The sequence below is a fragment of the Lissotriton vulgaris genome, chromosome 3_1 (assembly GCF_964263255.1).
Source record: "Lissotriton vulgaris chromosome 3_1, aLisVul1.2, whole genome shotgun sequence".
Lineage (NCBI taxonomy): Eukaryota > Metazoa > Chordata > Amphibia > Caudata > Salamandridae > Lissotriton > Lissotriton vulgaris.
In genome coordinates this window covers 1,573,412,636-1,573,435,597 of record NC_141689.1, presented here as the reverse complement: position 1 = coordinate 1,573,435,597, position 22,962 = coordinate 1,573,412,636, and the positions used below count along the sequence as shown (strand labels likewise).

General features: G+C 45.2%; 1 protein-coding gene across 1 annotated transcript in view; it reads right to left on the bottom strand.

Moving 5' to 3' along the window:
- Positions 1-22,962, bottom strand: part of SHOC1 (shortage in chiasmata 1) — a 1,715,507-nt gene that overhangs the window by 512,226 nt on the left and 1,180,319 nt on the right. Inside the window, exon 18 of the mRNA XM_086963751.1 lies at positions 7,360-7,429. Coding sequence (XP_086819877.1) covers positions 7,360-7,429 — 70 coding nt within the window. The remainder of the gene's footprint in view (positions 1-7,359; positions 7,430-22,962) is intronic.

Here is a 22,962-nt window from a genome sequence, read left to right as displayed (position 1 = left end):
GAGTCCCTTGCTCACTTGGCCACTGGATTCAAGATAGCCTGGCTGATGAGGATTATGAATCCAAAACCGGTCCCAGGATGCTTGTTTCCGGTCCAGGGAAGACATGGCTTGGCAGTTCGGGCTGGACTGTTCCCATGAGGCACTGGGTCAGACTGATTTGCATATGGCCATGTCTGAACTGGGGTGGCTGAGTGAGCTAAAGAATGGTGATGGATTAAACCCAAATCAGTTGACTGAGGGTGAGTGTTTGATTTGCTCAAACGCTCCGTCCATCGTCCCCTTTTGTATCACTTTGTTCGCCCTAAGTTGGCAGGGTATGCTCAGACGTGAGTCCCTTGCTCACTTGGCCACTGGATTCAAGATAGCCTGGCTGATGAGGATTATGACTCCGAAACCGGTCCCAGGATGCTTGTTTCCGGTCCAGGGAAGACATGTCTTGGCAGTTCGGGCTGGACTGTTCCCATGAGGCACAGGGTCAGACTGATTTGCATATGGCCATGTCTGAACTGGGGTGGCTGAGTGAGCTAAAGAATGGTGATGGATTAAACCCAGATCAGTTGACTGGGGGTGAGTGTTTGATTTGCTAAAACGCTCCGTCCATCGTCCCCTTTTGTATCACATTGAGGTCCTCCGCCACCCTCCGCACCACCATTGCGTATGTAGCATGTAGCTCCATCCTTCTTAGCCACGGTATGGGAAGAAAGCATGCCGGTATCTGGAGCTCTGGAGACGGATCCAGTCCGCTGGCGTCACCCAATTTCCCACACCAGTCCATATCCTGATCATTGGGCTGGTATTCTAAAGGGTACAACAATCCCTGCCATTCCTGCTTGAAACCTAGCCCTTTGGAATAGGGATCAGGCTCTGAACTATGACACAAGGGTCCTGTTGGCACCGGAATCGGCACCAATAGAGGCGCTTTGTCTCTGTGTCAGTTGGATTTGGGAGTGTCAATGGGGCTGGCGACGCCCATGGGGGGTGCCAGGAGCAGCAAATTAGGGCAGGCACAGGGGAAGATTGGAATGGCATGACTGGCACCAGTCCAGATCCATGACCAGATCCACGTGGCCCATCAGAGCTGAGCCGGAGCTGCCGGCGTGGAACCAGATGGGGGACCCTGCTGTGCCCGAAGGCATGCTGGAGGGGTTGGGCCACTCAAAAATGAGATGCATGGCCTCATAAAATTCTTTGATTTGAGCGGAGGTTGCTCCACCTCCCGGAAAATTGGGGAGTCGGCCCTAGCACAGGTTTCAAGGAGCCAGGCCTGGAACGTCGATGTTCCTTTGTAGCATCAGCCGACAGATGAGAAGTCGAAGTGCAGTTCTTATGTTTTCTGTGCCTCTTACCTGAAAGCCCTGAGGATTTTGAATAGGACAAAGAGGACTTCAAACTCCTGGAAAGGCCTCAGGTCCTTCTTCTCAAATGGACTTGTAATTTCCATGGAAACGCATGCCGGGCCACTAGCAGCTTCAGGGACCACTCCCTCAAAGTCTTCAGTACCATTGCCCGGAAATTGGAGCACGACTTGGAGCCATGATTGCTAATCAGACACCTCAAATAAACGAGGCATGGATCTGTCACCAACATGGCGCGGTGACAGGTGCCACAAGGTGTGAAGCTTGTTTTCCTCCATACACCAGTAAAAAAAACCCTCAAAAAACAATAAAATGTTGCAAAAATACTGGTAAAAACTGACAGAGGTGTAGTTCTTCTCTCGGATCAGCACTCGCTGGCGCCGAAAGAAAGGAACTGACATCAGTGCTCAAGGGTGGCATCTATACAGGTGAAGTGGGCGTGACATTCGTTGGGGACGACGTTGACGCCAATATGCGGAGCCAACCGACACCACCTATTGGCTTACAGGTGAAATGCTCACAATAAATCATCCGGATCCGGACTGACGCCAAAGGGACATTAAAAAGTAAGGAATCTGCTGCTAGAAGTCTCTATCAGATACACCTTTAAGCTGCAATAGCTGATTAGAAAGGAGCAGCTGCAACATGTTTCATATCATTGGAATTGTAATGATAAATCCTCTTTACTGGTAACGTTGGATTTAACATTACTGTTTTAGAAATGCAATTTTTAGAACGTGCAATAACTTACAAGGGATTGGGCCAATTTAATGTCAGCAATGCTAGGCCACTATAATGTCAAAAGAACCAACAAACGTCAGTGCTGACTCTGACAACACAATGATTTTAATTTGTGGTCACACAACTCAATTATTGTGATGACCCTTTAATTTTTCATTGCTCATAAGAAATTACTGAACCATTTTGCGTGCAACTGTCAATGACAGAGGAACAACTTCTTCATATAACAAATGAACAAGTTACTTACCTTCAGTAACACTTTTTCTGGTGAATACAGTATCAGCTTATGGATTCCTCACCTCTTGAATTACCAATTACCCAGGTCTAACTGAGGAAACATCTACATCCTGGAAGGGTGAAGGACCACCTCTGGATAGAGACACCACTCGTGATCAGCAGAATACTGCCAACTGAGACTGTCCGCATGCACATTCAGTTCTCCGGCCAGATGATTTTCGATTATGTAAATCTGATGGTCTTGAGCCCAGGACCAGAGTTGCATAACCTCTCTGCAGAGAAGATATGACCCTACTCCTCCCTGTTTGTTGATGTACCACATCTCGGTAGTGTTGCTGTTAGAACCTGAACCGTCTGACCACGAAGGGAGGGAAGGAAGGCCTTGAGAGCCAAATTTATTGCCTGCAATTCCAAAAGATTGATGTGAAACAATCTTTCCTCTGGAGACCAAAGACCCTTCACTTCCAGATCCCCTAAATGAGCTCCCCACCCTAGAGTGGAGGCATTCGTTATCACTAAGGCCCCTGGAGAAGGAGGGTGAAACGGCTTCCCTTGAGACAGGTTGCCTGGAACACTCCACCGTAGCAGATCCGCTGCAGTGTCTCTAATTTTCTTATCACCACCTCGAGATCTCCATTGTGTTGAAACCACTGCTTGGGGAGGCACCACTGGAGGGTCCTCATATGCCAGCGTGCATGGTTGAACAACGGCATGCAGAAAGCAAACAGACCGAGCAGGACCAAGACCTTAAGGAATGGAACAGCTGCTGCATTCTGAAAAAGTAGAATAATAGCCTGATGTTTTGAATCCTCTGTGGAGGAGGGACAGGTGCGCAACACCCATTGGGCTCACGGGGCTTCAGCTCCCCCTGTCGTGTGTGTCAGCCCGTGCTGACACAGCTTCGCGGGCGGGCGAGCATCTAATTGCAGCCGCACCCGAGTACTTAACAGGTCTTTAAAAGACCATTAATTGTAAATGAGGCTTTAGTTGTGTGTTCACCGATTCTTACAGCCACTCTGTCTGTGGTTGGAAGAATTAGCCCCCCCCCCCGAAATATTTTTCAGCCCCCCCCCCCGAAATTTGCCTCTAGTTGCCCACCTGAGGTAGGAAGGCACGACTTACAGTAGGTTCCAGTACAGCCCCTATAAAAAGGTTGTGCTAAGAGGGCACCAGGTGAGATTTGGGTACATTTATCAAAAACCCCAACTTGAACAACAGTTGTGTTGTTACCTGCAAATGATGCAGCACCATTTCTGGTGACTTTGCTTTGAGCAGCCAGTCATACAGATAGGGAAAGACAGGAATCCCAGACCTTCTGAGATGAGCTGCCACCATGACCATCACCTTTGTGAAGACCCGAGGTGCGGAAGTAAGGCCGAACTCAAGGACCGCAAACTGGTAATGTTGAGACCCCAGCATAAAATGCAGCTAGTCCTGATGCGACTTCAAGATGGGAATGTGAAAATATGCATCCTGTAAATCAATCAACACCATCCAGTCTTCCTTCTCCAGCACACAAAGAACCAGAGTAAGGGTCAACATTTAGAATTTCTCCTGTTTGAGGTACAAATTTAAAGCCCTGAGGCTGAGGATTGGGCGTTAACGACCGGGCTTTTTGGGTATCAGAGAGTAGGACCCTGACCCCTTTCCTGCTCCAGAAGCACCTAGATTGCACCCATTTGCAGCAATGACAGAACCTCCTGCTGGAAAAGTAGATGGTGCTCTTCTGAGCAAAAGCCCTGATGGGGAGGAAAATGAGGGGGAAACTCCCGGAGGGTAGGGCATACCTATTTTCTACCATGTTCAAAACCCAGAGATCTGTAGAAACAGACCGCCCATGTTGTAGACAATAGGTCACCCATCCTCCCAAGGAACAAGCATGCTCTAGGATGGCGGAGTTAGAGCTGCTTCCCTGCAACAATGGCAGGAGAGGCAGAAGAGGCGGATGAGGATGAGGAAGAGGAGGAGGAGACTTGTTGTCATGCAGCACACTGGAGACAACCTCTGCCCTTTCCGCTGTAGGACCTGTACAAGGAATTTGCCGGCTGCTGCTTCTGTTGCCTAGCATGAAAGGACAGGTTTCTCGCAAAGCCACAAAACTTGCGGAACTGCCCAAAGCTCCTGGGTTGAGTCTTAGGCCCCAAAGACCCCGGCGTAGCTTTGCTGTCCTTAAAGCGGTGCAGCATCAAATCCGCTTTAGCCACAAATAGGCGGGACCCATCAAAGGGCAAATCCAGCAATGTAGCCTGTACATCAGGTGAGAATCCTGAACCACACAACTAGGCGGGCCTCCTTGTTGCCACAGATGATTCAATTGCTCTGGCTACAGAGTTGGCTGTGTCTAGACTGGATCACTTTGAGGGCAGCAGCTTGGACAACTGATAACACCTCCAGGAAATGCCCTTGTACCTCATCAGGCAACTGTGGGACAACTTCCTTGGCTGAGTCCATGAGGGCATGATGTAACAACCTAAAAGACATGTGGCACTTGTGGACTTAAGTGCCATACTCCCCGATGAGAAAACCATCTTTGCCGATTGCTCCAGGCTCCATGCATAATTTGTTTGCTTGCTGGAAATAATTGTTCATTCACATTTTATCTAAAAACAAACCTCTTTCACTTTCTATTTGTATTCAGTCTCAAACAGAAAAAAACACAGGCAAGAAGAATTCTGTCACAGGACACTAATAAAACTTGTGTAAGTCAAAAAGTGAGGTGCTTTTAAAGACCCACATTTAGAATTATTCAGATTTTTACTAATCAACATATTACATGTACTTGTTCAATTTTTCTATTTTCTACAGTGCTGGGTCCTGAAGAGAACCCCAAATCAACGCTGGGCTCGAAACGCATCAGCAGTTTGACATCTATGGAGTGTGTCTATGTTAAAGAGAAATGCAGGATTACAGGGAATTCTGGGTGAAATTAAATTGAATAGTCAGATCCTTGTGTGATGTCTTAAACTAAAGGGAAGGTTAAGTTAGCACCCCTAGGTTATAAGCCAATAAAGTAGGAACTCAGTAAGGGCATTCCACCTTGTGCCCCTTTGATTGCTTTAAAATTCAGAACTAATACATTGAATGTTACATGTCTTTGTCGTGTGTTTTCATGTCATGCACATTAATTCACTGTTGTCTCAATGCGTTGATGTTTATTTGATCTGGGATATGTAATATATAACATTGTATATATTACATGAAGGTGTTGCTCCTCTGCCATTGACAGCTGTACACAAATGGTATAATAATTTGTTCTGTACAATCAAAAATTAAAGGGTGATCCCAATAATTAAGTTGTGTGATCACAAACTGAAATCATTGTGTTGTCAAAACAGAGTCAGCACCGACGTTTGTTGGTTCATTGTACTTTTAGAAAGTGGACATTTCTCTGCTCTTACTGCTCTGTGTGCCTTGCAGCCTGTCTCTAATACATGCATGGGATGGGTGTCAGCTACACTTTGTGCATTCCCTCTAGACAGCCACAAACACAGCAAGGGTGGGTGTGTCAGAGAACTCATCTGTATTCATCTACATTTTAATAGCTCTTCCAGGGCAGGAAGAGGGAGGTTGGAACTGACATTTACACCTGCCCAGTGTCCTATGTTCCACACAAAGGGCTAATTACCCTCCACAGATAAGCTGGCACACAGGGCTGCTTTAAAGCCACCCAAACTTCAAAGGGACATTTGGGTATAAGAACTGGGGCTCTGACCCTACGAAGACAGTACACTACTGGACCTGTGAAGAACTCTGCCACAGTAAAGATTGCTGTGCTACAAGGATTGCCACTTTGCCCAACAAAAGCTCTGAGGGGACTGTTTTCTGCTTAGGTGAACAGCCCTGCTGCCTGCTGATCTCTGCTCTGTTGAGGACAAGGACTTGACCCATCTCACTTTAACCCAGAGTGACGCCAAGGGCTTGCTAACTTGCTCCCTGTTCTGAATCTCAGGGCCATCAAAGACTTCCTGCAACTCTGCAACAGCACCTGAACTATGCATCCATGATTCCCTCCCTCCCAAGTAGTGCCAATCCAGTTATCGGCCCTTGAAAGGGGATTTATGCTGTCCAGAACCATCAAAATCAATGCAGTGACGATTTTGCACTGATTTGAACCGACTCATTCCCCTTTGACACTCACGCTGATCTATGACATTGTCTCAATGAAAACAGACAATGCAGTGCCTACTTCGTAAAGGAATTCTTTATCACCTGGGCAGATCGGCACTGAAGCATCAAGACTTCGACATTGATGCTTTGCTCCATCCAAAGTACTTTCTCAGCTGGACCTGCGTGAGTCCTGTAGCTGGCCTGCCCTTCATCGCAGTTGGCCTGAACTTTGAATTTGCTCCGGTCCAGCGCAACTTGAAGTAACCCCTTAGCGCTACTGACTTCTAAGTACTATTTTTGGTTTATTCTTTAAACATTCAGAACTCCTGTTCAACTTATTGTTTTTCGGGTGTTCTGGTCTTGTTTTACCAATAAAATTATTCTATACTTTTCTAAACCTATCTGGAGTATTTTTGTGGTGTTTTCATTAGATTACTGTGTGTGTATTGCACAAACACTTTACACATTGCCTCTTTAGATAAGCCTGACTGCTCTGAGCCAAGCGGGTGAGCACAGGTTATCTTTTAATGTGTATCTAGCTTACAAAGACTAGGACTGTGGTTCATACTTACTTAGACAGGGTGCATACCTCTGCCAACTTGAGATCCCATTTCTAACAGGATATTGATCAAATACACTTTAAGGAGAAGAAAAACATTTCAGCAATGCACCACTTTAGGAAATATCCATTTCTGAAAAGTATTTTGCTCTAATATGTATGGCTTTAGGTCTGAACCATGGAAGAAGTTGGAGGAGTTGCTTTCCTTGAAGAATTACATAAACTATTTATAGGAATGTGTTCTGGTGGATTCCCCACAATTTGCCTATATATGGAAGTCTGTCATAGAACAACACAGCTGAAAAACAAGATAAGTCTTTGTCAGAAGAGAAATGTATTAATGATGCACATATTACTGACCTAACAATGACAGTTTGGAGCTCCAGAAGACCGTGTTCCTCTTTTGGGTACAAAGCCATGGCTTTTAAACCTGTCACAAATATAAACAAAATGATTACAACAAATATCCTGTTACCTGTAAGTCTATGTATCTGTCTGTGTGCTAATGCTTCGTTGCTTCTGAGTTTGGGTTCATATAGCTGCCTGTCTGTTATCTTTTTTATTGTGTGTCTTATCCACTGTCTCGTCTATTCAGTATATTTATATGATATAGTGGACCATTTGTATAGGACACATTGAATAAATAAAATATATTTTGGGCATTTAAACTGTTCATTTATATTTGCAATCAAAGAACGCTAAAACCAAATAGCGGTTGCATACAATTTTAGAAAAGTAGATTTTTAGCTTTTTTTAGATATTAGCAGATTATCATATTTACTTAATTTATATGTTGGCTTTATCCCAGAGTTTACCTTGATTTCCAGCTAGTATTCTACCTACTGAAATGACTTTCAATAAGCCAGCCTGTACTGTGAGAAAATCTTTCCTACAGTAGGGGGTGGTTGAGACAACAAAAAGTACTTGAAAAAAACTTATGAAATGGAACCTAATTCCAGATGCTCTGAATTAAACTTTTCTCTACTTGTATAAATCGCTGGATGGTACCAAACCGTAATGTCTGTCTACTTAGCAGTTTACTTTATCTGCCATATGGTGAACTTGGGAAAGTAGACTGTTTTAATTAACGTTTCATTTATTTACAGTGACCCTGGGGGGGCATTTGTACAAGAACTGCCGCTAACTAGAGTTAGCAGTAGTTAGCAGCACTTTTCCAAACGAGGCCTATCGCCGAAAACTATCGCCCTGTTAGCAATGTATTTACAATATGTCGCTACATGGTGATAGTTTCAGGTAGCTGCTGTTAAAAATGCTGCTAACACTAGCGTGGAGATGGGCGAAAACTAGTGACTGGCCCATTAGCGACAAAAAAACTCATGTTAGTTAGCCCAACGTGACCCAAGAGGCAAATATAGCCTATAAGTCCACCTCCAATGAAAAACAGAAAACAAAACCAATGGAATGGAAAATGGAGCAGCCAGGGCGAAGTGCAACACAGATCAACAACCCCTCAAGCCCCTCAACAGCCAGTATGACCAGCCAGAGTCCCAGGGGAAAAGGACATTGAGGGCTACAATCATGAAAAGAGACGCATCGCTGGGCAAAACCAGTGATGCATCACTTATCATTGCGCACTCATTGCAACACCATGGCATCCAAAACCCTAAAAGCACGGACAGTCCCTGGGGCCCAGAGGCCTCGCTGGGTCTGCGTCTGGGACCCGGAGTGGGATGTGGAGGTGCTGTGAAGTTGCTGCGCCGTGGTGGTAAACATAGAGACGTTGACGATCGCCTTAGAGGCGGCAGACCCGAGAGCAGAGGACAGCCCGGGACCAGGGTTCGAATCCCGGCGCGGCAGGTTTCTGGACCAGGGTCAGCGGACTCGATAATTCTCTCGCCTCGGTGCCCACACTGATCAGCGATCACACTCGGCAACTCTGGGCATTAGCTTGCCTCATCTTCACTAACGGCCCCACCAGACCGCCGGGGATGCCTGGTCTCACCCTGGAGATACCCATTAAGGGACCATCTCTCAGGGAAGCCAGGAAGGGTTTCGCAGCGGTCGAAGCGCCTTGGGACCCTCCGGGTAAGTAGTGCGCTATATAAATGCCTATACATACATACATACATACATACATACATACATACATGGTGAAGCCTGCCATGTTGCATGAAGACACATTGCTGACCTGTGTGAGAAGACCGCCTTGTGCCCCTTGAAGTTGTGAACTGTAGAGATGCTCCTGTACACCAACGTAGGGTGGTCTGCATCGCATACCACATGCCACTACCGGGGTGCACGGAGGGGATTACCAATGGTGGCCCTCTCTGCACTACAGACCGGTGGTTGTTGCGCTGGCCGGACGCTGTGGAGCGTGAGGCCCCTGAGCTGCACCGAACTTGTGTGGTGCGAGCGCTGCAACTTTATGCTTAAGGGCGCCCTGTTGCATCACCTGCATCAGGAGGCTCCCCAGCAGACTTGGCAGTGACTGCTGTACACAGGCTTGGATAATCCCTCCTGGCTGAGGTTTCTGCTGGCTGAGTCACAAATCTGGAGATAGTGCAGCGGATTGCGCTACAGTGTCAATGTCCAGGTGAAGAGAAGGTGGGACGCGTAGCGGAGGAGGCTTGAGAGTCGAGTCGTGCCCAGGCCTAGCACCTGTGGGTGACGCTCCCCCAGCGGCGGCTCATCCGGTATGGTAGAAGAGCGTCGCCCCACTGCTTTCAAGCAGTGCAAGAAGAGGAAACATAACATGATGATAACTTTCTGATGTATTCATGCTATCTTTCCTTCGCGGGCGGGAGGGTGGGTGGGGCTGCTCTACTCAAGGAGCAGGGCAGGGGCGGAGTGGTATGCCCACTCAAGTGCACAATGACTGTTTGGTTGGCCCTCTCAGGCAGCCCAAAGCAGTCATGCACACATCCCTGTTCGCAATGCAGGCTGTATTACAGCCTGCATGCAGAACATGCCCACCCCTCCAGCCCCTGGCTGAACGCCTTGTCACAGCGCTCAAGAACAATAACAACGCCGCATTGCAGCGTTGTGATGGGCTTAGGGGAGGGAGCCTGGCTGCCTGCTTCCTTTTCCTGGAAGCAGATTCAGGTGAGCAGAAGCCCAGAAGACGCAGGACCCGGTCTGTAGGTAAGAATTAAAAAAATATATATTTACAACCCCCTCCCCAGTGTTCCCACCTCCTCCAGTGTCCTTTCCCGCGTTTCCTGCCTCCCAGCTGTCCAGTCCCCCCCACATCACTACATAATGGCAGCTGCTGGGCGGCCATACCACTGATGCACCAAAGGCAAGTCCGTCTGCTCCGTCCGCTCCTGGACCATGCCCAGCACCAAGGACCCTTCCTCTCGGACACTCCACCGCTGCTACGATGCCAGCACCCTCCTCACTATCAACCCTGGATGCCACACCACCTGCAATCTAGCAACACTGTAGAATTCTCTTGCACCCTCGGCCTGTTGAAACTGCAAACACACTTTCTGCCACATCAGCACACCAGCGCCTCCTGATGTCCAGTTGACCAACAGCTCAGCCGACCGGCTCAAATGCATCCTCCTCAATGTGCGGTCCCTCCACAAACATGTAATAGAAATCTGGGACCTTCTCAACGCCACCTCTTCAGACATCGCTTTCTTCACGTAATCCTGGACCAACACCTGCTCCGGAACAGACATCGTCATCTCCATCCAAAACGGCTACAAATTCACCCGCATGGACCACCCCGAGCAGCCATTGTCTAAAAAAGACACACTCCGACTGACCACACAATCTAATGACCCAATGGTGACCATGGAACACTTCCACTTCCAGATCCGGACCAACCCCAACACCACCCTTTGTGGCACCCTCATCTACAGGCCTCTGGGCCATGAACTCCCAGTCACCGATGCCATTGTAGACCTGATAGCACCCCAGGCTCTCCCATCCAACGACTACAGAACAAACCATCATTGTTTACATCACGCCTTCACCACTCCCACCGTACACTATCGCCATTATTGCCCCCGTCGCAGCTGGATCAATGCCACAGAAGAACTTCTCATCAACTCCCTCAGCACCAACACTGCACCAACGCTTACAGACGTCAACACTGCAGACGCCAAACTCCACTGATGAATCTCTAATGGCACCACTCAAGAAAAGACTAGGCAAACAACACTCCAAGAAGGCCAACTGGTTCAATCCCGCCCTCCACTAGTCCAGCACCACCTCCAGACGTCTCGAGAACAGATGGAGTCACAACATCAATCAACTTCGCAACACAGTCAACCTTGCACCATGGCGCAAGGGTGCCTGTGTTAACGCATGGCAGCCATTGTGCGTCAACATAGGGGAAAAAGACAGGGGGGCTTATTCATGAGCCTCTTCTGACAGTTTCACCCCACCGGTGCGTCATTTTCTTGAAGTACTTGCAGTGTGATTCTCGCACCATGGTGTGCCGTATTTGCAAAGTGAGGTATCTAGGCATATATGTGACCTTGTGAAGCCCTGTGCCACATTATAACTGCCTAAGGTATGATGTATGGAGGGTGGGTGTTTCCACACAACTAAGCCTCATAGGAGTGGTGCAGGGAAATCCATCAGATTTCACTGCAACTATTGTAGGACGCCACTCGTCAGTACCTTACGCCTGCCTCATGGCAGGGTCAAGAGTGACGCAGTGCCACAGGGATAGACTGGCCCCATGCATTGCTGGAGTTGCGTCATGCTTGTGACACAACTGCAGCAATGCGTGACTTTAGCGCTGACAGATACGTCAGAATTTCAGATGTATCTGTCATTAATTACGACATGGAGCAGCGTACAGGGAATACAGGGCATCCATGGTGTCGCAAGAAGGGCACAGTGAAAAGTGTTGCAAAGCTTTTTTTTGTCACAGTGATGCAACACTTTTCATGAATAAGGTCCAGGAATGCGCCCTATCTTAATAATGGTCCGCATTCCTGCCCTGTAGTTTTGTAGCAGGGCAGCGCAGTAAAATTTCTTGCAGCACGGTCCAGCACCAAAACCTTCTGAATTGAGGCCCCAAGTGTTTGCACCATTTTAAAAAACAGCTATTTTCTGGTCTTAACAAATTGCCTCTAACAGGAGTTAGAGGCAGTTTTTTTTGTTTTGCACCTTACAAGGAATTCCTTGTAAATATCGCAAAGTGGGGTTAGGTGCAGTTTTTGCCTAGGATCGCCTATGTTGCCTCTCATTTTCGTTAAGTCCCACCAATAGAAGTGGCGATCTTGAAAATTCATGTTTACGCTGAAAAAGTGCTACTAGCTACAGTTAGCAGCAACTTATAAATAAGGCAATAAAAAAAGCTACCATAACGTCAAAAAGTTGACGCTACAGCAGCATTAAGTTCTTGTACATATGCCCATGAGTGCTTTGATAAAAAAACTATGTTAAAATCCTTCAAAATAACAAACAGGTAGGTAGTTTGATCTAACTTCCTTTTTGGTCTTATTTTTATTGTGATATTTTCCTAGAGAAGTCTCCAGGTTATTGTTCCAAATAATTAAATCATCTCCCCTTGTTTGCAAGATGTTAAATGATTTTCATTTGAGCTCCGGTCATCAATTGTAATTCTCTGCTGGTACCTTCTAGACCTATTGTTTTTGGTTTGATAGATGCACTTGATTACTCAGTATCTGTAATTGATACTAAGTCAATTTTTTCACAAAATTAAGAATGAACCATTTTTTCCCCGGAGTTTTATATAGCGCAAACTTGACCCGAAGGTATTAGGTATCAGAGCCCTTTACATTAGCACCAGTTGCGTTACAAAAGAACACATTCATTTTTTTTTTTTAGGCACCGGGAGATTAAGGGACATATGTAGGTAAATCAATTTTTGCGATTCGGGAAATGCGATTTTCTGTGAATCGCACTTTCGGAATGGCAAAACCGGATATAGGTAAAAAATCGCTAATAATTAGCGATTCCCAAAAATTCGCAGAATTATTGTGCGATTACCCAAATTGCGATTCCTTATTAGCTAATTTGCTAATAAGAAATCGCAAAAACGGGAAAGAGCAATTCAGGTGCAGAATGGAGTTCCCATGCTGCACCTGATAGCCTGCACCTGTTCCAGGGTCAGTTGCTGGCTGAGAGACAGAGAGGAGGGAGTGTGGAATTGGCTCTGACACCAACGTTGCAAAAATGGAATCCCAGGGTTCTGAAAAGCAGGGTGGGGACAATCAGGCTGATGAACAGAGCAGGAAAAGAAAACAAACACTTTCTGAAAGGGAGCTGGAGGTAATGACAAAGGAGGTAGTGAGGCAACATGACCTCCTGTTTGGGAAAGCCTCACTTCGTGTGCCTGAAGCCAGGAAAAGAAAAATATGGTCAGACATACAAGAAAAGGTAAACGTCATAGGCGTAACCCATTGTACCACCGAGGACCTAAGGAAGAGGTGGTACGATATGAGGCAAAGATCGAAGGAGAGGGTGGCCACAAGATTGGCAGAAGCCAAGGCAACTGGAGGTGAGACCTCCACTACACCAGAACCGACACCCCTGGAGGAGTTGGTGGAGGGCACCCTCATGTCTGAGGCAGTGACTGGCGTGGCTGACCTTGACAGCTCTGACACCAGAGACACCACAGAAGGTAAGATGCATGCCAATATCCCCAAAGCATCCCCATTCCACTCAGACCCCAACATCCCCATGCATGAATAGGAATCCGGTCCATGTTTTGAGGGTCACCCAGTGAGGCATAATGGGAAATGTAGTCCCATGTAATGTGAGTAGGTGCAGAAACACATACAAAGGGTACATAGGGAACAGTCACACTAGCAATATGCAAAATAGACAAAGTAGACAAGTAGGCAGGCCATTTGTAGATTCAAAAACTTTATTGAAATAAAAAAAAAAAATTTGACACACAACTCATGTGTGCTATTTTTTTGGCAGATGGACCAACAGCACAGGACACTGTGGCAGCTGTGGGGGAGACAGCTACAGCAGAGGACCAGGCAGGGAAGGAGAGCCAGGGTGCAACACGTGACACACCATCAGCGCAAAGCAAATGGCGCAGAATTGTACCTGCACTGATACCAATGCCATCCGGGTCCACAGATGCAGAAGATGACACACAGGCTGCAGCTACTCCAAACTCAACTCAGGGCAGATCACAAACATGCGCTACAAACACGACTGGCAGTGGTGCGAGACAGAGGGCACGGGCCAACACCAGCAATGCCTCGTCAGGTACAGATTCTGTCTTCGCAGGGCTATAGGGCAACATGTTGTGTGTGCAGCGCCTGCAAAGTAAAGGAATCACACCAATACAGCGACAGCTGGCACAACACAACCGGCACATGTCGGAGCTGAGACTTGGTGTCACAGCAATAGCAAAAGCCTCAGAGGCAAATCTGAGTGAAGCTAGGATTGATAGGCAGGCCCGGCGCAGGGAACAACGTCGGTTACACACGCGCCTGGACCAGTTTGCAAGGGCTGTCAGCTGGCAATCCACAGCCATATCTATGCTTGCTCGAGAACTGTAAGCATGAAACATGAGATGGCACACTGCTGCCAGGACGTTGCCAAGAGCCTGGTGCAGGTAACCCATGCACTTGACCAACTGCGGGCTGCTGTCACTGGGGGAATTGTAACGCCAGGGAGCCTAGACACAGATGGGCAATCCAGCAGGAGCACACCTACTCCACCTATTCCTGCAGAAAGGAGTAGGAGTGGCCATCAAGGCATGCTGTGGACAACAACAGCGAAACTACTGCACAGGCTGAAGGAGGTGCATCAGGACGTGCATGCCGGAGGTGAAGGGGTGGCATGCATGCACAATGGCATTTTGTGAACCAACACATGCCATGAGGACTACCTAAGTCAATGATATTTTGGCACTGTGAGGACATTAACATGTGCTAACTGCAAAGTTACAGTCACACTCTGTGACTTTGCATATCCAGTATTTAAGGAAGTAAACATATTTTTTGAACATCAACATTGGTCATTGTGGTCTTTTATCTCACCTAGAAGTAGTTCTGTGTGATGTCATCACGTCTCAGGCACCCAGCAGCTGCCCTAGCTCCTCCTGCACGTCTGCGTTGGGGGGCTGGATCCTCCTCATCGGATGTGTCGGACTCTGTCAGATCCACTGGGGTGTCCTTCTTGGTAACAATATTGTGTAGCATTGCGCTGGCCTCCACTATCTTGCAACACGTCTCTGGCTTGTACTGTAGAGTACCTTCACTCTTGTGGGGGCACCGGAAACGGCTTTTGAGGATTCCAAAGGTCCTCTCAATGGTGGTTCTTGTGTCTCTGTGGGCAGTGTTGTATCTCCGCTCAGCAACTGTGGTTGGATTAAGGTAGGGTGTGAGGATGTAGTCTCTAACAGCATATGCACTGTCTCCTGCAGGGATGAAGTATGTAGATGTTTAGCGACATACTACTGTTTGTGTGTGCCATTGAATTACCTAACAAGTATCCCTCTCCAAAATTGCCATTTGTAAGTCTGCGATGTAAACCACAGTGTCTAAAAATGAAGGAATCATGAGTGCTTCCTGAAAATTTTGCAACTATGTCTGTGATGACATGTTTGGCATTGCAGACTGCCTGGATGTTTAAAGAATGGTATGATTTTCTGTTTCTAAAAACATACTCATTGTGTGATGGGGGACAGTGCGACATGTGTTCCGTCTATGCAGCCAATCACGTGGGGGAATTGGGCAATTTGATAAAAATCCTGTTTAGTTTGGTCCAGTTCCTGCTGTGTGTCTGGGAATTTGATGTGATGCTGCATCCTCTGCATCATGGCATTGAGGAATGCACGGAAAAAAGTGCAATAGTGCGCTCTGGGACACCTCTTCTACTGTGGCAATTACCCCCTGAAAACTCCCTGACGCTAGGAGGTGCAGTGAGCACACCTGTATGTGTATGGGAATGGTGTGTGCCCTGTATGTGGGGTGCTCCAGCATGGATGTCAGCTCCTCTATCAGCTCCAGGATACTTTCTGGATGCAGCCTGTAGTGCACATGGATGTCCTCCTCAGTGCGTTGGAAGAGGGTGATGCGTGTCCTGTAGATCCTCTCCTGCCGTCTCCTTCTCTCTTTAACCTCTCGGATATGCAGGCTCCTGGCTATTACATAAAGCCCATCCATTGTGAGAAGCCACTGTTGCATTATGGGCCACTTTAAATAGTTTGCACCTGATTACCACCTGGCCGGAGTTGGTGGTAATAGAGAAGTGCAAAATTGCGATTTTTGACAATTTGCTATTTGCTACTTTTACCTACATGGGAAATTGCGAATTCGCAATTTGCGTGACGGAATTTGCGATTTTTGCAAATACTGACACGCAGTTTGCGAATTTGCAGATTTATTCACAGAATCCATTATACACAAAATTGCTACTCGCAAATTTTGCGAATACCAATTTAGCATGGGACATTACTTACCTACATCACATCACACACTTTTGCGCTCGCAAACACCCGAACTTCGCCGAATTTCGGGTTTTGCGATTGCAAACGACCTACCTACATATGGTCCTAAGTGATTTGCCCAGAATCACAGGATGTTGAGCGTCATTGCCGAGACTCGAACCGGTTACCCAGGTTTGAGGTTGACCGACTTAGCCTTCAGACCACATCATCTCTTTGCTCATTGTGCCAAAGTGATGTCTGTTTACTTGTAAAAAAGAAAGAGGAGTGAAAATAATTGCTGAAGTCAAAAAGAGAAGTAACATGCCATGTGGTGCAAAAAGTGATGGAAAATGCACTGATTTGAACTATTCTTTGTTCATATACAGTACTTACTTTATTATGGCCAAAACAAATTGTGCATGTCCTGTCATACATGATTCTTGCCATTCTGCATGAATCCATCCCTGGAATTCATTAGGGCTGATATTTGCTTAAAGTTCCCTAGATTGTGGCTCAATAGAAGTCCAAGGTATTTACATGAAGGGACTCTTGTTTGTTTTTATTTGATGTGCATGTGTCGAAGCCTAGAAAATATGATCATACTCCTTCCCCTTACTCGTCACACATTCAGTATCTAAAAGTGTGCACTCTGATCAGGTATGCACCCAGTCCAATGTCACCTGAAGTAGTGTGGCTCACTGGTTAGAGGCGGCAGACCCGAGAGCAGAGGACGGCCCGGGACCAGGGTTCGATTCCCGGCGCGGCAGGTTTCTGGACCAGGGTCAGCTGACTTGATAATTCTCTCGCCTCGGTGCCCACTCTGATCAGCGATCACACTCGGCAACTCTGGGCATTAGCTTGCCTCATCTTCACTAACGGCCCCACCAGACCACCGGGGATGCCTGGTCTCACCCTGGAGATACCCATTAAGGGACCATCTCTCAGGGAAGCCAGGAAGGGGTTCGCAGCGGATGAAGCGCCTTGGGACCCTCCGGGTAAGTAGTGCGCTATATAAATGCCAATACATTTACATTTACGAGACTATGAAAATTCTGCAAAGACTCTTGACATGATCACAGAAGTAAACCTAAAGTCAGGAAAGAAAAGCAAAAACAGTCATCATTCTTTTGCTGTCAACAGTTGTGGAAATGCACACGTTTGTGGAAAGCAAATTACACCTAAGCACAAGCAGGGTCTATAAATGTAAAAAGCAAAATATATACTTTATACAGTATTCCAAGAAACTCCTACAAAGAAGGTTCCTATACAAATCTACTTTTTGCATAAATGCAGAGTATATTCTGCCCTAAAAAATAGTTTTTTTTAAGTTTAAAGTTTATTGAAAGAGAAAGTATAGTATACATAGGAGAAAACAAAATGTATACAGTAAATAACAAAAATATAAGCTGATTATTACTAAAAGGGGAGGGAACAAGGAAGGGTGGAAGGGTAAATCATAATAAAACAGTACAGGTGAGAAAATTACCTGAATCAAACAATACAAATGAGAAAATTACCCGAATCATAAACCTTAATACATCAACAAAAGACAATATTAAGTAAACTATATGGCATAAAAATCAAAATTGCAATAATGAAAAAGATAAAAGGAAAAAGAACAAGGAGTAAATCTGAGAATAAAAGATGCAAAGACAAGAAAGAACTCAGGGATGTTTCCGAACTTCAACTGGGGTAGTAGGTAAATTGGCCAAGGATGAAGCAATGGTAGTTAAGTAGGAGGATAAGGGGAGCCATAAAAGATCCCTTTTAATGGATAAAGAAATAGGAGTAACATTGTGTGTGTCCAATCTATGATGGAAACAAACAGCATTCCACCAAGTTTTGAAAGTGACCTTATCAGCATGTTTCCAATTTGAAGTTATTAAATGAAGGGCAACTGCAAGCAACAAGTCAATTAATGAGGGGTTAGGAGTAGAGTAAGGCCAGTTAGGTGAAAGGGAGCCCAAAAAGATATTGGAAATGGAAAAAGGAATGTGAGTGTTGAAAATCTTATTAATTTGGGACCAAACTAGTAGCCAAAAACGAGAAAGAGAGGGGCAATCAAAAAGCATATGTTTGAGATCAGCAGAAGGATTTTTACATGACCAGCAGGTTGGGGAAAAGTCAGTGGAAAAAGAGCTAATTTCATTGGGATATAAAGGAGGCGTTTATAGATAAAATAAAGAGTTTGAGAGGTATTAGCTGCTCTTGACGTTTTATGAATTTTTAACCACAATTTGTCCCACAAAGGAGTGGGTCAACATTCAGAAAGATCCTTTTCCCAGGCCAATTCAGACTTCACCTTGATCCTAACAGAGGAGAAAAACGGAGATCTATAAAGAGAAGAGGCCGATGTAGTAATAGATAATAAAGGGAAAAGATTAGAACATCTGGTGGGTATATTGGGTGTAGGTGGTAGGGAAAGAAGATATTGAGAAAGGGGAGGAAGGAGTGAGGCATACTGAGATTTACAAGAAGAGGGCAAAGAGAATTTTAATTGAAGATCTGAAAAGGATATGGGTGTATTATTAAATACCAGTTGTGAAATCCAGAGTAAGTCCTTGAGTCTCCAGGTTTTCCAACCAATAGTACGACCGTTAATGCATAATAAGTGATTATGCCAGATAGGTTGTTGGTCTAATGAAAAAGAAGAAGGGTAAGAGGACAGAAGAAGAGGAATCAATAATTTACGCGTATGAGAGATCACTAAAGGATGAAAAGAAGAGATATTATTAGTAAAAGCAAGAACTTCATTAAATTGAAAAGGGACTAGAAAGTATTTTTCAATAGTTAACCAAAGAGGAGGGTGAACAGATTGATCTGGAGAAAGCCAACTAGAATAATGTTTCAGAGAAAAGGCCTAATTATATGATTTGAAATCTGGACATTTGAGGCCACCAGAAGATTTGTCTGCTTTAGGAGCATTAAGAGCTATTCGAGGAGATTTATTCTTCCAAAGGAATTTGTTTAATATTGATTCAATTTTTTTTAAATAAAAACCAGGAATGTGGACCGGGATCATAGACAAGAGATAAAGAATTAATGGGGAGAGCATCATCTTAATAGAGTCTAGGCGACCCCACCAGGAGAGGAAAAGTGGATGCCATCGATCAATAGATGTAGAGAGATTTTTGAAAAGAACATGGAAATTTTCTTTTACGGTTTCAGGAATAGTAGGGGAAAATTATAATCCTAAATATTTAATCTTAGAGGATTTCCAAGAGAAACCCATAGAGATAAAATCTTGTTTCAAACACAGAACATTTAAAGGGAGAATTTCGCATTTATCCGAGTTAAGACGATATCCAGATAATTGAGAGAAGGTAGCAACCTGATAAAGAAAAGCTGGGAGAGAAATAGAGGGATTAGAACAATATAGGAGAATGTCGTCAGCGTAAACAGACATCTTAATATGTGTGGTATCGAGTTTAAAGCCAGTAATCCTATCATCCAGCCAAATTTTTGTTAAAAACCTAAAAAATAGTTTTAAAACAGCAACGAGAACTAAAACATTGTATGTTAAATGCAATCAATGTATGTATTACTCTGTCAATAACAAATATTTTTAAGCTTGTCCTAAGGCATAAATCATGAGAGTGCAGCGGCCAATTAAATTATCTGTAGTCTTATTACACAGTGTGAGAACAAAAGAAAAGAAAAGAGTATGGGAGGACACTATGAAAAGGTATGACCCACAAATTCTGCCAGGTGAATCTGCTGATCTCAGTTGGTCTGGTTTTGAGTGAGAAAAACAAGGTCAATCTTGTTTTGTTGCTTGATTCATTGCTTAATTGGTTCTTTCTCTAACCGGACTTGTAATCTTCCTTCCAAGAATGAAGGACAAATAATTAACTCTTGATGTCAGAAAGAGATACCTATCTAGTGGCTGGATTGCACAGTGTGGAACTGGGGAATCTGGGATCAATTCTAGCATCCCTGCTTGACCAAACTGCGTGAATTTTAGGCAATACTTTACTTCAAACGCCTCGCTTATGTTCATTGTCACATACGACAGCACCTTCGAATACTTGAGTTCAGGGCGTGCCCTGTACAAGAACATCTCTTGTGTTTTATTTAACAGTCTGCAATGTTGCTCCAAGTATAATAAGAATCTCAGCCACACATTGAGTACACAACCGACTAGCATCCAAGCTCACTAGTGCCATTGTCGTCAGGAAAGGGATCTGGGGGCAGGAATGCTCCTCAGTACATTTTTAAGAACTCACACTTTTTAAATAAATATTTTTTTTAATAATTTGATGTTCTACGATTTTGCTTTTGCATGTTTAAGAACGACTTTTTTTATAATTTGAAAACAATGTCATGCTATAACTTTATGTTTGTTGATGATTTATATGCCAAATATTTTCAAGGTTCGCCATGAGAACATATTTTTAAAGCCAGAGCCGACCCTTGACTTGGCTGAGTGATTGTGTGCCAAGTAACCAACCCCTGTAGCACGAGAAAAGCTGCCAAGCTGCATGCCCATTTGTCAGCAGCACATACAACTGCACAAGTCCTTCGCACTGTAAGCCAAATGTATGAGTGTAAAGTTATTAAAGACAAAAAGGAGTCATGGGTAAAACCAGCACCACACATGGCCAACCACTGGTTCCGCCACATCATTCTATAGAAAATATTAGCGGCAGAGGCCTAAAATAGAACCCTATTTTATTTATATTTATAACGTTTTATATAGATAGTATAAATTGTTAAAATACGTTCATTTGTTTCGACTTCTAAATATATTACTACATTTAATTTAATGTTAAAATACTTTGGGGCCTATTAGGAGGGCGGACAAACCTGCGTCCGTCCGCCACCCCAGAGGAGGAGGGACCGTCCGCAGGGGCAGCGGCGGTCCCTTCGTGCTAATTAGGATGTGACCGCCACCCTGGCGGTCACATCCTGTATTTTTAACATTTCGGCGAATGCTGCTTGAAGCAGCACACGCCACAATGTTAAAAAATGCATGTTTACCTTTGAATGCACGAAGCTGCAGGCACCGCGTGGTGCCTGCCGCTTCGTGCACGAAAAGGAAGGGGGGTACCATAGGTGCCCCCCATGTGCACCCCCCGCCCCCCCCTTCACCCTGGGGGCCCGCAACGGACCCCCAAAGAAAACACCGTATGCCTTTCCATATTGGACCGGCTCCATCCTAATATGCCTGGCGGTGTCTGATAGACACCGCCAGCCATGTTAGAGCTTTTCCGCCGCGGTCGGAAGGGGACCGTGACGGAAAAGCGGCGGACTGAAAAAAGATGCCCCAGCCATCCTAATCTGGCGGGGGGTCTTTTTTCAGTCTGCAGCGGATAATCCGCATCCTCCAGGCCGGAGGTGGCTTCCGCCGGCCCGGAGGATGCGGATTATCCGCTATCATAATCGGCCCCTTAGTTGCTGCCTTTCATTGTTATATGCAATGTAAATCATTATCATTATAATCCACCATTATCTGTGCTTGAGGTGGAAAGGAAAGACGTCCGAAAGAGCGTAAAATCATCCTTGCCCTATATTTTGATTGAAATTAACCCTTTCAAAAAGTTGCGGAAGATAATACAAATGCAATCAGATGTGAATCTTGCTGCCTCTTGTGAGGTACAAATGCCAATCATAGGCTATTGTGGAGCCAAATTGAGTTTTAAAGAATGGGAAACTTGTGGCAAGATAAACATCATTAGCAAGACGAAATATTCTTAGTTTGACAGGAGAAGAGAAATTTTGGATTTCAAAAAAAAGTCCAAACCATAGGGTGATTGTCACGCTGGTTGATAGTGTTGAGAAATGGAGACTGACGTTTCGGATGGGATATTTAAAAGAATTTACTCAAAAAATCAGGCTGTAAGTCGAGGTGATCCCCAAAGGCCAGAAGGTTAGGAATGTTCCCCAGCCATTGAAAGATTTACAGATTTATTGAAGGATGAATTAAGCAGTTATTTGATGGTGGGAAAATAGAAACCACAACAACCTCAGATGGTTAAAAGCTATTGTGCTTGCACGAAAATAAATGGCAACATTTGAAATTGTGTAGACTTGCATGGTCCAGACAGGGCCGGACTGGAAACCCAAAGAGGCCCTGGCAAATTTTGTCAGACCAGCCCCTGTATGGGCGTAGCGAGGAAGTGCCGAGAGCGAGCCTAACAACTACAAGGTGGGGAATGTGGGGCTATCCCCCAAGAAACTTTGCGAAAAGACTGAAACAATGGTGCATTCTACAACACATTTTTCATGATATATTCAATTGTATTAGCATTTAAAGCATAGTAAATGATGACCTTACAGTGTACCAGGATACCCAGTCATATCCACAGACATTCTTATGGAAAACACAAACAATAAAATGCCATGCATGAAACATGAATTTAAATATAATATAAGTGCATACATTTACTGTAAAGCAGTCACAAAGCGAAGAACACAATGAACCACCATTTCAAGGGACGTTAGCATTCTCTACTCCAACAAGCCGTGTTAAGCCCAGCCAAGAAACAGTGTTAAGCACAGCCAAGAAGCTGAGAACAAAATGAAGGACCATTTCGAGGGTTCTTAGCATCCTCCACCCCAATTAGGGGCTCGACAGAGCCGCTTTAGCGCTGGTGCAAAAATGTTTTTGGGCACCCTCTCCC